This window comes from Carcharodon carcharias, chromosome 16 (assembly GCF_017639515.1).
Source record: "Carcharodon carcharias isolate sCarCar2 chromosome 16, sCarCar2.pri, whole genome shotgun sequence".
Classification (NCBI taxonomy): domain Eukaryota; kingdom Metazoa; phylum Chordata; class Chondrichthyes; order Lamniformes; family Lamnidae; genus Carcharodon; species Carcharodon carcharias.
In genome coordinates, this window is record NC_054482.1 from 9,407,756 (window position 1) to 9,421,062 (window position 13,307).

The following is a 13,307-nucleotide window of genomic DNA, read 5'->3' on the forward strand; positions in this document are numbered from 1 at the left end:
ATTTAGATAAATGATGTACATTTTAATAGTGTTTTACCTTCTATACTGAAAGGCCAAGGATTAAAACAAAAAAACTGACACTTGTTCATGCAAACATGCTATGCACAATAAAGGAGCTCTGCTACCTGATTGAACCTGTGAAATATGGAAAGTTGGAAAAAATTGAAGTCACATCCAAAGAAAATTACAATTCACAATCAGATTTTCCCTTCCAAAACACAAAGCACCTATGCAGCAGTTTTCCAGCAAATAATCTACAAACTTTTTTCAGTTAGTGCTGCAAAAAAAGTGCTGCTTATTTTTTAAACAATACTACAAAATGTAAGTCTGCTGCAGGTGGTTAAAAAAAGATTCAAATGTTATTTCACAGTAAATATTTATTGCAACCAATCTTGTAAGGATCAGAACAATTGTATACTGTATATATTTTGCACATGATCTTTGGACTTTAAATTAGTGTTGGAATATAACGATTCTCATGTAATCAGAACCTGGAAGTTGTCAGGTTAATAAAACTACATAAACCATTTGAGCACTGAGTGGTATTTCTGCGCCAAAACATAAGTAATAACTCGACCGGTTTTATTACAACAGTGCAGATTAATGAACATGCTATGGGGTTCTGTACATTTCGAACATTCCATAATTGATTGTAAAACTTTTATAAGGGACAATTTCTGCAGCCATTATGTAACAGAAGAACCATGTTTATTCTGACAGCTTAAAAAAAATCTTAGTGCTTAAAGGCACAAGGATATAAGATAAATTAGGCTGCAAACTGCTTTAATTGAATTATGGCCTGTGTTTCAGCAGTTAAAAGTAGATGCTACAATTGCCAGATTCCCACAATGGCCTAACCATTATTTTTCTTGGGGTTGGGTGGGGGTTGGGTGGGTGGGTGGGGGGGAGCGGTGTGTTAAAGGGAGGTGTGGTTTGAATGAAGGGGAAACGGAGAAGAGACTATTCTCTAATCATGTGTTCAATGTAAATTTCACCCTTCAAGTATTGTGCCCCTTCCACCACTTAGCTTAATAAAAGAACCAAAACCTAATCTCTACCAGATATAAACTGCTTTAGACAAGTCACTGTTCAGAATACAAAACCGAGAGAGAAGATAGTGGCAACATTTATAAATCACATCAAAATAAAAACCCATTTCTCTTCTTTGAAGCTGGTCTGTTGTAGTAAGCTGTTGTTTATCAATGACCTGCCTTTACTTTAGGTCTAGCAGCATGGATGCAGGGTTCTCCAAGTAAGATTTCCAAAGATTTGAAAAGCGGGCCATTGTGGCTCCATCGATAATCCGGTGATCAGCCGACCAGCTAACGTTCATGATTTGAGCCTTGATCACTTCACCTTTATCATTAAATCGGGGGAGGACCTAAAGCATTAAACAAGTCTATCAGGAATGTGGGTAAAATAGCAAGAAAATATGAACAAATGTATCAATTCCTACAACAATATTAATTATGCTAAATTACACACCTGTATCTTTCCAATAGCTCCAATAGCCACCTCTGGAGGTAGTATGACAGGTTTAGCATAGGTACCGCCAATCTACAAACAGACAGATATGATACAGTAAATACCCTCTAAAGCATCCAACATTCTAAATCTTATTTACAATTAAAAGAAATTGCATTGTTAGTGTCTATGGAATTTTAACTGTTTTTCTGACTGTCAAAGAATCAATATTACAGTGCACACAGGTGCCCATTAACGTTATCACTACAGATAAAACATTTGGCATTAACCATGTGGGTACAGTACTAACAGTATCTACAGCTAGCTCTATGTCATGGTGTACAAGCTGATACTATGATCAGCAGTATACATTCAGTGGATCTGGATACTCAAATGGTAGTTTTATAGTCACCTTGTGACATTGTCAGCACATTTATTTTTAGCTTGTGAGCAGGAAAGTCAACATTGTACTAAGCCATCATGTGAAACACTAAACATAATTGTAACCAGAAGATAAATCTGATTAAAACCAATGAAATTCTAAACTCTACATTAATAATACGCAGCTGAATCACCAACATTTAAATTGCAACTGGACAGCAGCTGAGTCTAGAGGATTAAGTAAAAAATACTCTCAGTGCTTCATGTAAATGAAAACTTGACTCAAGATCAAAATCTCAAATGCCAGGGCTGCCCAGCATGCCAACCTGGTTTTGTTTGGGGGAGAGGAGGAAGAGAAGCAGTCAGCTAAAGGCAGCTCTGTGCAACAACTACAGTCCCATCACCAGTCAATGAAGAATTTATCAGAATCATAGGACTCAAGCTGCAATCCCTGTAAATCTAAGATCCAGATTGGGGTAGGACTAAGGAACTGACAGGAGCAAAATGAACACATTAGCATGCATTTCTGATCTATATCTACATTTATTATATTATGTATATGGAACCATTCAAATTAGGTTATATTATTGCATTACTTGGTAATCCTTTTTGGATTGCACTTAAACTGAAATGACGATTGCAGTGCTAATTCGGTGTTTTCATAAGCACAACACAGAGATGCTAAAGTCTGCCACTACATCCACTGCTTTCCCACTGAGCACCCCTACCAAGCTGAAAATGTAACAAAGCTACCCTTCCAAACTCCACTGTACAAATGATAAAAAAAAAGACAGCCACACAAGATTAACAGCAATGCTGTAATCTCATCGTGGGATCAGCTGACTACTAACATGCCAAGTTTTGCTTTTTGCACATCAAGATGTGAGCAACTCAATGTAGTTTCAACAATGCAATAACTCTCCAGGTGCCATTCTTCACAGTAATAGTTACGTATTCAACCTTGTTCACAGTGCTCCAAAATTTGAGAAATTGATTTGCATACCAAAACTAGTAACCCAGATATTATTGCTAACAGATAGGGTCTTAGCTTCGAACAAGCATTAGCAAAAGTACCAGAAAGAGAGAGTGCTAAAGAATATATTTGGAAGTTCTGACTAAAGAATCTTCAGTTGAGTTTTTATTTTCTTTGAGGTGAGCAATGTCAGGACTAGTAGATGGAAAATTTTCCACTCAGCTCATCGTAATCCAAGGCCAGGAACAGGCAAAAAAAGATTTTACATACATGCATTAACCCCAGCAGAACATTCCTACTGCACCAGTCGTCTTATTTCCCACAACAGACGTACTGAGGGCTTCAGTGAGATATTTAAGACTCGTGCAGAACGATGGGTTCTCGGTGGGCACTGCTAACTAGAAAATGGGTTACTGCTGCTTTAAACTTACTTCACTCAAGACCAATACAGCGGGTAGGCCTCCGGGCTGGTTCTGAATCCGAATCTGGGTTCAAGAGGTAGAAGTGCCCACAGAATATTGTTTCAATTTAGTAATAAGTTATAAATATGACCAATGTCATTTCTCTATTTATAAGGTAGTTAGCCGACATAGCAGCAGGGTGTAACCAGAGAAAACTGTGCTGAGGACAGGGATCTTGTGATGGCAGCTGAAGATGCAAAGACCAGGAGAAATTATAGTCAGTTCTTACAAAAACAATATCCATTTTTGTACTTCCAGTATCTGACAGAAATATTGCATTAGTTAATTGAATTACAGCTTAAGTATTAGTGGTGGATCATCAGAAACCAAATCAAAGGCAAAGACATAGGAAACTGCAGTAACAACTGCATATTACTGACCGAGCCAATGTTGGAGAGAGTAAATGTCCCTCCAGTGAGATCATTTGTCCCCAGCTGATTGGCAGAGCCCAAAGTCTGCAGCCGGTTTAATTCTGCTGCAATCTCAAAAACACTAAGAACCTGTACGTTCTTAACAACTGGAACAATCAGACCTTGCTGCGTATCCATTGCGATGCCAATATTGTGGGAAGCCTGGTCAAAAATACAATTGGTAGAAGCAAATTAGGATTAAATATTTTTAAAATTACACACAGGAAATGGAGGTAACTCTTATTCTACAGCTACTAATATTTTCTTCATCACTAGCAATAATTTGCTATTAATATAAAATATTTCAGTATCAAAAAGTTGTGATCAATAATTTGTTTCCTCATGTTAGGCCCTCACACTTTAGCAGCAGTGGTGAATGCTTTTGTTGTGACTGGTACTTCTGATTCCAAGAACAAAATGGCACTTCACTGGATTTACCCATTCAAGCATGACAAATAAATTTATCGTGCTGCATTTATACTACAGACCACTTTCTGAAGGTAGTCTTGCAAAACCAAATGTAGCTCCAGTTCATGTAGGTACTGCCAATTTTAAAAGGGAAACTCACATGGGTTAGAGATCTGATATACAAACAAAAAGCTGGAAATGCATAAAATGTGGATCAACATGTAAAAGAGAAGGGTGCATTGACATTTTATGAGTAGGTGAGCTCACCATATGTGGGAATACACTGCAGGGTGGTTTCTAAGCAAGCAAATCCACATTGGTAATAACTGTACCAACATCAACAAAGTTGAAAACAGTAACCATTACCCTGAGATCCAATGCCTCCTCCATTGGCCGTGTAGGCCTGTACTGATTAGCAGGAGCATTGTCACTGAGTTGGTTTCTACAATATGTGGGAACTTCAGGTCTTCAGTTTATTTGTGGCCAGTAAATCATCTCCCATGTCCAGCTGCTTTAGATTTGTCTTGCCATCTGACAAACTCTTGCCAGAAACCAACTCTTTCAGCGATGCATGGTGCTTTGTCAACATCAGAATCATTATGCCATCAACTTCAGAACTTACTGATGCCAGTGTTATCCCAGTGGTCATTTCTCATGCCTTGACAGAAGGAGGGAGTGGTGAGCAAAGCTGAGCCAATGCTGTTTTCAAATACTATCAAAATTTACACCTTATAAAAGGAGTCACTGGACACTAGTAATGAGCAGTGACCTTACTTCACTTCTTCCCTTGGTGCGGAGGACAACTGCCCAATATTCATTAGGTACAGCTATCACCGCTCAACTAACATCAGTAAAGACTAGGGAACTGAACTGGGGACAGTTAATATAGCATGTTACACAAGGCAGTGCCTTTAACCACCCAGCCATCAGGGAAGTTAGAAGTCCTACATCTTTAATCAGGTAGGGAAGGGTTTTTTCAATCACATATATCAGCTTCACAAGTTAAAGTGTCTAAGTAGCAAGAATTTGCCAAACAGAATTCCTGATGCAAGAGAGATTATAACATTAACAGAAATACAAGTTGTTAATAACAGGGTAACAATTCTCAAAATTATGGAATTTTGGTAAAAAGCTTTGTAAAAAGCAATTAACTTTCCAGAAGCACTGCAAGCATTGTGCTAGAATCACTTGTTTGAGTTAACAGATTAGTTGTAATTAAGGAGCACAGGTTGTTCTAGAACACTATCATAAAAACTGCACCTTCTCAAAAGATTTAAGCATAATAGATGAACATTTGTTTTTCTCAGCTTTGCTTTTACACTGGGAAAGCCAAGTAACACTAAATTCTTACTCAACTAAAGTTCATTTGATGCAGAACAGCAGGCAAAAATCAATAGTCAAATACATACAGCACTTATTTTCACTTTTTAGAAATGTCAGCGGACAGTTCAATTCTTTGAATCAACAATTTTTGGAAGCAGTACAATGAACTGATCTTATGAAATGCTTTCGTCTGAATCTACTGTTACCATTACTTTGTTGCTATGCGTGCTTGAGCTACCCCAGCTTTGCTTTAAAAATAAACTGCCAGGAATTATGAAAAAATATACCAGCAGTATTCTTCCTAACCAAGGGTAACGAGCAGAATAGATAAGGGAAAACCAGGTGGATGTGGTATATTTGGATTTTCAGAAAGCTTTTGATAAAGTCCCACATAAGAGGTTAGTGTGCAAAATTAAAGCACATGGGATAGGGGGTAATATATTTGCATGGCTTGAGAATTGGTTAGCAGACAGGAGACAGAAAGTAGGAATAAATGGGTCTTTTTCAGAATGGCAGACGGTGACTAGTGGGGTACAGCAGGGATCAGTGCTTGGGCCCCAGCTATTCACAATATATATCAGTGATTTGGAAGAGGGACCCAAATGTAATATTTCCAAGTTTGCTGATGACACAAAACTAGGTGGGAATGTGAATGATAAAGAGGATGTTAAGAGGCTTCAAGGTGATTTAGACAAGTTGAGTGAATGGGCAAATACATGGCAGATGCAGCTTAACGTGAATAAGTGTGAAGTTATCCAGTTTGGTAGGAAAACCAGAATGGCAGAGTATTATTTAAATAGTGATAGATTGGAAAATGTTGATGTACAAAGGAACTTGGGTGCCCTTGTACACCAATCATTGAAAGCCAGCATGCAGGTGCAGCAAGCAGTTAAGTCAGCAAAAAGTATGTTGGCCTTCGTTGCAAGAGGTCTTGAGTGCAGGAGCAGGGCTGTCTTACTGCAGCTGTACAGGGTCTTGGTGAGACCACACCTGGAACAGCGTATGCAGCTTTGGTCTCCTTACCCAAGAAAGGATATGCTTGCAAAAGAGGGGAGTGCAGCAAAAGTTCACCAGACTTATTCCTGGGATAGCAGGATGTTTGTATTGTTGATTGGGCCAACTAGGCCTGTGTTCACTGGAGTTTAAAAGAATGACAGGAGATCCCATTGAAACGTATGAAATTCTGACAGGGCTGGACAGACTGGATGCAGGGATGATGTTTCCTCTGGCTGGGGCGTCTAGATCAAGGGGTCACAGTCTCAGGATAGGGGGTAGACCATTTAGGACTGCAATGAGGAGAAACTTCTTCACTCATATTGGTAAACCTGTGGAGTTTTCTACCACAAATGGCTGTGGGGGCCAAGTCATTGAACATATTTAAGAAGGAAGTAGATAGATTTCTAGACTCTAAATGTGTCAAGGGGTGTGGGGAAGTAGCAGGAGTATGGTGCTGAGATAGAGGATCAGCCATGATCACATTGAATGGCGGAGCACGCTTGATTTTGCAGAATGACCTACTCCTGCTTCTATTTTCTATGTTTCAACAAGGTGACTTCTTCCTGTCCTAAGATGTTTAGACTTGTGAATTAGATTTAAATTTTAACATCAGGTGCTGTGTTTATAAGCCTATTGGAATGATATTTTAATTTGGTCCTAGCCATTCACTTAAAAAACAGGAATTGCTCATATGAACATCATCATGGTGCAAAGTAAGCTTCAATGTCGATTTATTGTGGATGCATGTAAAATCCGGTTACCTAGTTTGTGTGAAGCTGGCCATTCTATTGCATTTTACTTATGCACAGTTTTGAAATCTACCCATTTTCCTTCTTCAAAAAATTGCTTCATGCTTTCAAGAGTAAGATTTATCTGCTATTCTGCAGTCCTCAGTGGGTTCTGAAGGATTTTTCTACAGATAAGAGCACCTTGTCTTACATATTCCAAGTGTCATTCTCTTTCTGAGGAATAAAGACACAAGGCAATGTTATGAAGGTTCACGAGAAATTCCCCTCTGTCATTCACCATGCACTAATAAAGATTTTGCCAGATTTATACCGAGGCACCAATCCAAATGCTAGAGAAGAACTGATGAGAATTCTTTTGCACCTGTTTTACAAATTATCATGAGCTTGTAAGCAAGAAAGAATTTGGATTTATTTACCACATTTTATAACATGCATAAAATTCTAAATCACTGTACAGGCAAATGAATTACTTTTGAAATCCACTGTTATAATATGGGGAAAGTGCTGCAGTCAATTTGTGCACAGCAAAGTCCCACAAACTGCAGTGAAGTAATGACCAGATAATGCATTTTGATTGCATTGCTTGAGGGATAAACATTGGCCAGGGCAACAAGCAAATTCCTTTCTCATCTCCAAATAGTGGAGTAAGATTTATGTCCATTGGATTTCCATCATATCAGAGGAAAGGCACTTTAAGCAGTATAGCACTGCCTAGGTACAGCACATACTCACACTCTAGTACGAGTCTAATTTGTACTTTTAAAATTCCATCTAATCTTGCACATACATTTGATTTCTCATCTTAGCCAGATTAATCACTGGTCTGTGATATTTCCTCTTACCAAAAGAAAAATGAAAGAGTGTAACATAATATTAAGTTTACCCCAGGAGTGGTACCTCAAGCAAAATCATTGTTGACGAAGTCTGTACTTGACAAAAAAAAAACTTCTATTTGCAGGATATCCCTTTATATAGTGAAACTAGAAAGATTTCTGGAAGGGGCTGTAATTGGAATTCCTGGCTAATGGGTCATTAGGCTTCTGAGAAGACTGGTTGAGGTTGCTATGGGGATGAAAGCTAAAAACAAGGCTTATTAACGTTAACTGGGCGGTTTCCGAGTTTCAGCCTATTGTGCTGCATCAGGAAAATTGCAGAACAGTTATAAAACTCCTGGTGTAGGTAGGAGCAAGCAAAGGTCTCAATGAAAAGATCAATTTTCAGTTTGATAATAAGAGAACTAAAGAAGTTCTTGGTGAGGCAATGTACGAGTGAGTTAAGAGGGAGTGAATCCCAAAAGCAGTGTGAACAGTTCAGGAATGCTAATAATAGTGTTTCTAGCAGAGGACCAGACTATGAACTGGATGTGTTGGTTGGTCGGTTGAAAAGGAACTCTGGAAAGCTACCTGATCAGGGCGAGTGAGTGCGTTCATAGACACTTGCCTTGTTGGTATTAACCGTATCAGATAGATTATGGCTGCTGGTGAAAGCGACTTGAGGGCCAAATCCAGAGTGGGAAAAGTGAGAGATCCTATGTACTGGTGGCCGAGTTAGCATGTGAGATCACATGTGGTACCACAGTTTTGCGGGAAATGATGCATGTGCTTGTAATTAGGTTGGCATGTCTTTGTTGTGCCTACTGTTTAATGTGAAATTCATCTTTTCAAGTGAGATAGCATTTGTCTTTAATTTATGTCACTATGTCACTTATTGTCACTATGTAAGCTTTATGAAGTGAAATCTTGTCCCTCGATTCCTATTCCTTCCATCTGAGTTGTTTGGAAATTCTTTTCAAGTTATCTTTATGGGGGTCTAACAATTGTTACCTAGTTGCCCTTGAGAAGGTGGTGGTGAGCTGCCTTCTTAAACCACTGCAGTTCATGTGGCGTAGGTTCACCCACAGTACTGTTAGGAAGGAACGGCGATGTATTTCCAAGTTAGGATGGTGAGTGAATAGGTCCCCCAGATGGGTTTTTCCAACAATCGACAATTATAATTCCAGATTTTTATTGAATTCAAATTCCACCATCTGCCATTGTGGGATTCAAACCCAGGTCCCCAAAGCATTACCCTGGGTCCAGCGACAATACCACTACGCCATTACCTCAATATTTAAATTCTTCTTTAGTCCTCAATTTTAACTACTTTAACTACTCAGGTCACTTTGGTACTGGTTTAAAAAAAAGTTAATTTCAGATCTATGGAGGCAGGTTTCATTGGTACTGCTGTGTGTTTTATATTATTTTTTTTTTTTAAAAAAGTAATTTTGTCCTTCCTGAGTAGTATAGGTTAACTCTTAATCCGTAAGCATGAACTAGATGCCCTCTCAACCTATACAGATGGTGACATAGGTAAAATCAGAGTGCTGCATTTAAAATAAAATGATTAGTAAAAAGCCAAACAAAGAAAAGTACTTCATGTGTAGGAATGGAATTCTAGTGTAAGCCCATTGATTTTGCACAATACACTTAAGTAGGATGCTAAACACACAATTTTGAACAATGTAACATTCTGACATTAATAGTAGTTGAATGTAACTAGCTGCATCTTTCTAATCAGATTTCAAGATATTTGCATACACATTAGTAGGATGTACAGTGGGTCAGGTACTAGCAGTAGACTAGTAAGTAACAGTTAAACAGAGTAGCTATGGATACAAAACTATTTCTGAACTGTTATTTAATCATTAACTTTAAAAGAAAACACATCAACAGGGCCTGTTTAGATTATTTAAGGGGTATGTTATCTGATTCAAACATTAAAATCACAAATTGTTCTTCTCTGTGAATGCTGCATGTCTGAATACAGATGAAGTTGTTTCAAGTACAGCTTTGAACCTTTGAATTGCTTCACATTGCTATTCTACATTGACAAGTAACTGTTCCTTTGTGTAACAAGGCAGCACACGGAACATATTGAAGAAGTGCATACAGATGAGAGTCTGGAATTTAATTCAGCAGCTCTTGTTCAGAGTTAATTCCAGTTTCTTTAGATACATATTTTTCTGTTCTGAACCAAATCATGTGACATTAACCTAACTAAGATGTAATAGCAGCAATCATTTATATTCAGTAATCATTGAAACTATTTAAGGTTTCTTAATATTTAAGTCACCCAAAAGAAATCTACTGTTCTCCTTAACAATAATTTTTAAACTTCATGGGCTGCAGTTGTATCATTACCTTACCTTGTAAGTTATAAACTGGCAGTTCTCATCCAGTGAAGCATTTAGGATAGGATGCTGTAACAAACCCAAAGATGCTGCCTATTGAAATCAAGCATAAAGAAATTCAATGCATCATTACATTTCCTTAATTTTACAAACAAGCTTTTTTTAAAAACTGAAGATAAAATGCAATGGTTTGTACTTCACAAGACTGCTCCTCAAATTTTCATTCATTAAAGGCCTAAATTAAAGTCAGCTGCCCCAATTCATTTATCACTGGGTCTATAATGGTTTCAAGCAGTTTGACTGAAAAATCTCAGTGCAGATAGCACAAATATTACTATTAATAATTTTATTCTTTAACCATGTTACCTGACAATGTTTGAAATCTTATGTGGAATTACTCATGCTATTAAGGAGGGTATGTTGAGCCTGTTTTACCATTGTAAATTGCTGTGGAAACACTTCCCATCCAATTTTACTATTACAATTTATTTGCAGGCACTGTTAAGTGCAGGGACTTTCTGAATTTTCTCTCTCAACTATTTGATTAAAAAAATCTATTCTCAAGAGAGCAGAGGCAATGCCTCAGGCAACATACACAGCTACCAAAGCATATGTAAGAGCAGCAACTCTTGATGGATGGGATTGAAAACTTTTAGGTAACAAAAACAAAAAGCAAATATAAAGAAATCAAAAGAAAAAAATAAGACCTGTCTCTGCCAAACTATGGCCGTCATGTGGCTATTCAGCAGTTGCTAAGACAGAAGACTTTCATTTAATTGTCCTACGCAGTGGATTAAAATACAACTCCGTGACACCCAATTTATATGAAATTTTTGAAAAAGCTTTAAATGCACGTTTCAGTTTTGACCAAAAGTCAAAGTTCTGAATTATTTTTGTTCTTCCCACCTTTAGAAAGAATGGCATGAAAGAGAGCTTGATCCCTCGATCTTCAGTCACAGCTTTCAGGTCTTTCCGTAGCTTCACAAGACGAGTTAAATCCACTTCATCACAGTAGCCAAAATGAGGAATTTTCAGAGCAACGGACATGGTCTTTACCATAGCCTTCTGGATCCCTGTGGTCAAAAGTATCCAAGCTGTTTCCTAGCTATCATGCTTTGTAAAGTTTTGTATACAGAATATTTGAAAATAGGTCATTCGACTAACTTAGTTGTTTGTATGTTACTGTTTGTTATATAACTGGTACATATGTTAATTTTCAGGGCTGAGATTGATGGAGTGTTGCCTACAGTTAAACAGAATCTTTGAAAATATCTTGCATCTTCTGTCCTTCATGCTTTAACAATTTCCCTATACTCATCCATTACTTCGCAGAGAGAACACCTCATGGTTCTGGCACTGGTTGTTTGAAAACTTGTCACAGCAGCTTGTGGTGGATTACTTTCTAATCTTTCTACCCAGAAGAAATGGGAAGAAGGAGCTCACAACCAAATCTTCAATTGCTGCTTCCAGTATTAGCAGTGTTAAGATTGGGAAATCCCCATACATAAAATTGTGGATACTTATTCACTTTGTGCATTTTGTGGCATAGTTAGCTGGTATTCCAATATATTGTGTCACTGCACCAATCCAGATTATTCACTTTATAAAAATCACAGTTAAACTTGATGTAGAATTTGGAACATTGACAAATATGTTACCTTTAACTGGCTCAGTTTTATCTTTTCCAGTAAATGCCAACATTGGAGTTATTGGTTTAGAAACAGGTGGCACCTCTTTAGGCTTAGATAGAACTTGCTCCGGTGGAGGCGGACTAATCTCAGGTGATGGTGGTAAAATGGCCCCAGTTTGTTTAGCCAAGTAGTTTAGTATATCCTCTTTGAGGATTCGTTCATCTTTTCCAGTCCCAACCACTTCACTTAGCTTAATCTGAATAAAGAACATAGTGCGTTAAATATTTGTGATTAAGCTGCCTAACATCAATTACAAAGTTACCAACTAGTCGGTGGTGTTCTAACAGTTGCTGTCACAGACAGGAGGGGCACAAGTTTGATGCTGCCCCCACCCCATGCGGAAAGTAAGGATTGAAATTGCAGAGATTTTGGCCATAATTTTCCAATCGTTCTTGGATACAGGGCTGGTGCCAAAGGATTAGAGGATTACAAATGTCACACCCAGGGAGAGGGATAAAGCTAGCAGCTATCTGCCAGTCATATTTAACTTTGCTGGTGGAGAAACTTTGAGACACAACAATCTGGAAGAAAAAAATAGTAGCCAATTGGACAAAGAAGAGAAAGCCAACAAGGATTTGTTAAGGACAAATTGTTTTTGATTAACTTGTTTTGAGTTTTCTTGAAGACTTATATTATATTAGGCTTTATTGCAAAATTGAAGCCCATGAGATAGGAAGTTACAAAACCGGCTAAGGGATAGAAAACAAAAAATTGCAGTGAATGGCTGTTTTTCAGATTAGAGTGAGATTAACGCTATCATTCCTTAAGGTTTAGTACGAGGGCCACTAGAGATTTTGATATCCAATAATGGCTTAGGGTACAGGGCACAATTTTGAAATTTGCTGATGGCAAAACTCGGAAATACAGTAAACAGAGAACAATATTTGTATTTATATAGCGCCTTCAACATAATAAAACATCCCAAGATACTTCACAGGCGTGTTTGAAAACAAAATTTTACACAGAATCATGTAAGACAATAATTGGGCAGGTGGCCAAAAGCTTGGTAGGAGCGTCTTTTAAAGAGGAAAAAGAGGTAGGAGGGTAGAGAGGTAGAAGGCAGAGGGGCTTAGGGAGGGAATTCCACAGTTTAGAGCCTAGACAGCTGAAAGACACCAACGGTGGAGCAATTCAAAGCAGGGTGGTCAGGAGACCTGAATTAGAGCACAGATATCACAAAGGGCTGTGGGCTTGGAGGAGATTGCAGAGATAGGGATGGACCAAGCCATGGAAGGATTTGAAAACAAGGATGAAAATTTTAAAAATTAACCAGGAGCCTACA

The 13,307-nt window shown here is 38.0% G+C and overlaps 1 protein-coding gene across 1 annotated transcript in view; it reads right to left on the bottom strand.

Moving 5' to 3' along the window:
- Nucleotides 1–359: 359 nt before the first annotated feature.
- Nucleotides 360–13,307, bottom strand: part of dbt (dihydrolipoamide branched chain transacylase E2) — a 45,309-nt gene continuing 32,361 nt past the window's right edge. Inside the window, exons 6-11 of the mRNA XM_041207664.1 lie at nucleotides 11,993–12,221; nucleotides 11,241–11,407; nucleotides 10,350–10,427; nucleotides 3,660–3,851; nucleotides 1,486–1,557; nucleotides 360–1,381 (exon numbers count right to left, since the gene is read on the bottom strand). Of these exons, the coding sequence (XP_041063598.1) occupies nucleotides 1,214–1,381; nucleotides 1,486–1,557; nucleotides 3,660–3,851; nucleotides 10,350–10,427; nucleotides 11,241–11,407; nucleotides 11,993–12,221 (906 nt within the window). The 3' untranslated portion in view covers nucleotides 360–1,213. The remainder of the gene's footprint in view (nucleotides 1,382–1,485; nucleotides 1,558–3,659; nucleotides 3,852–10,349; nucleotides 10,428–11,240; nucleotides 11,408–11,992; nucleotides 12,222–13,307) is intronic.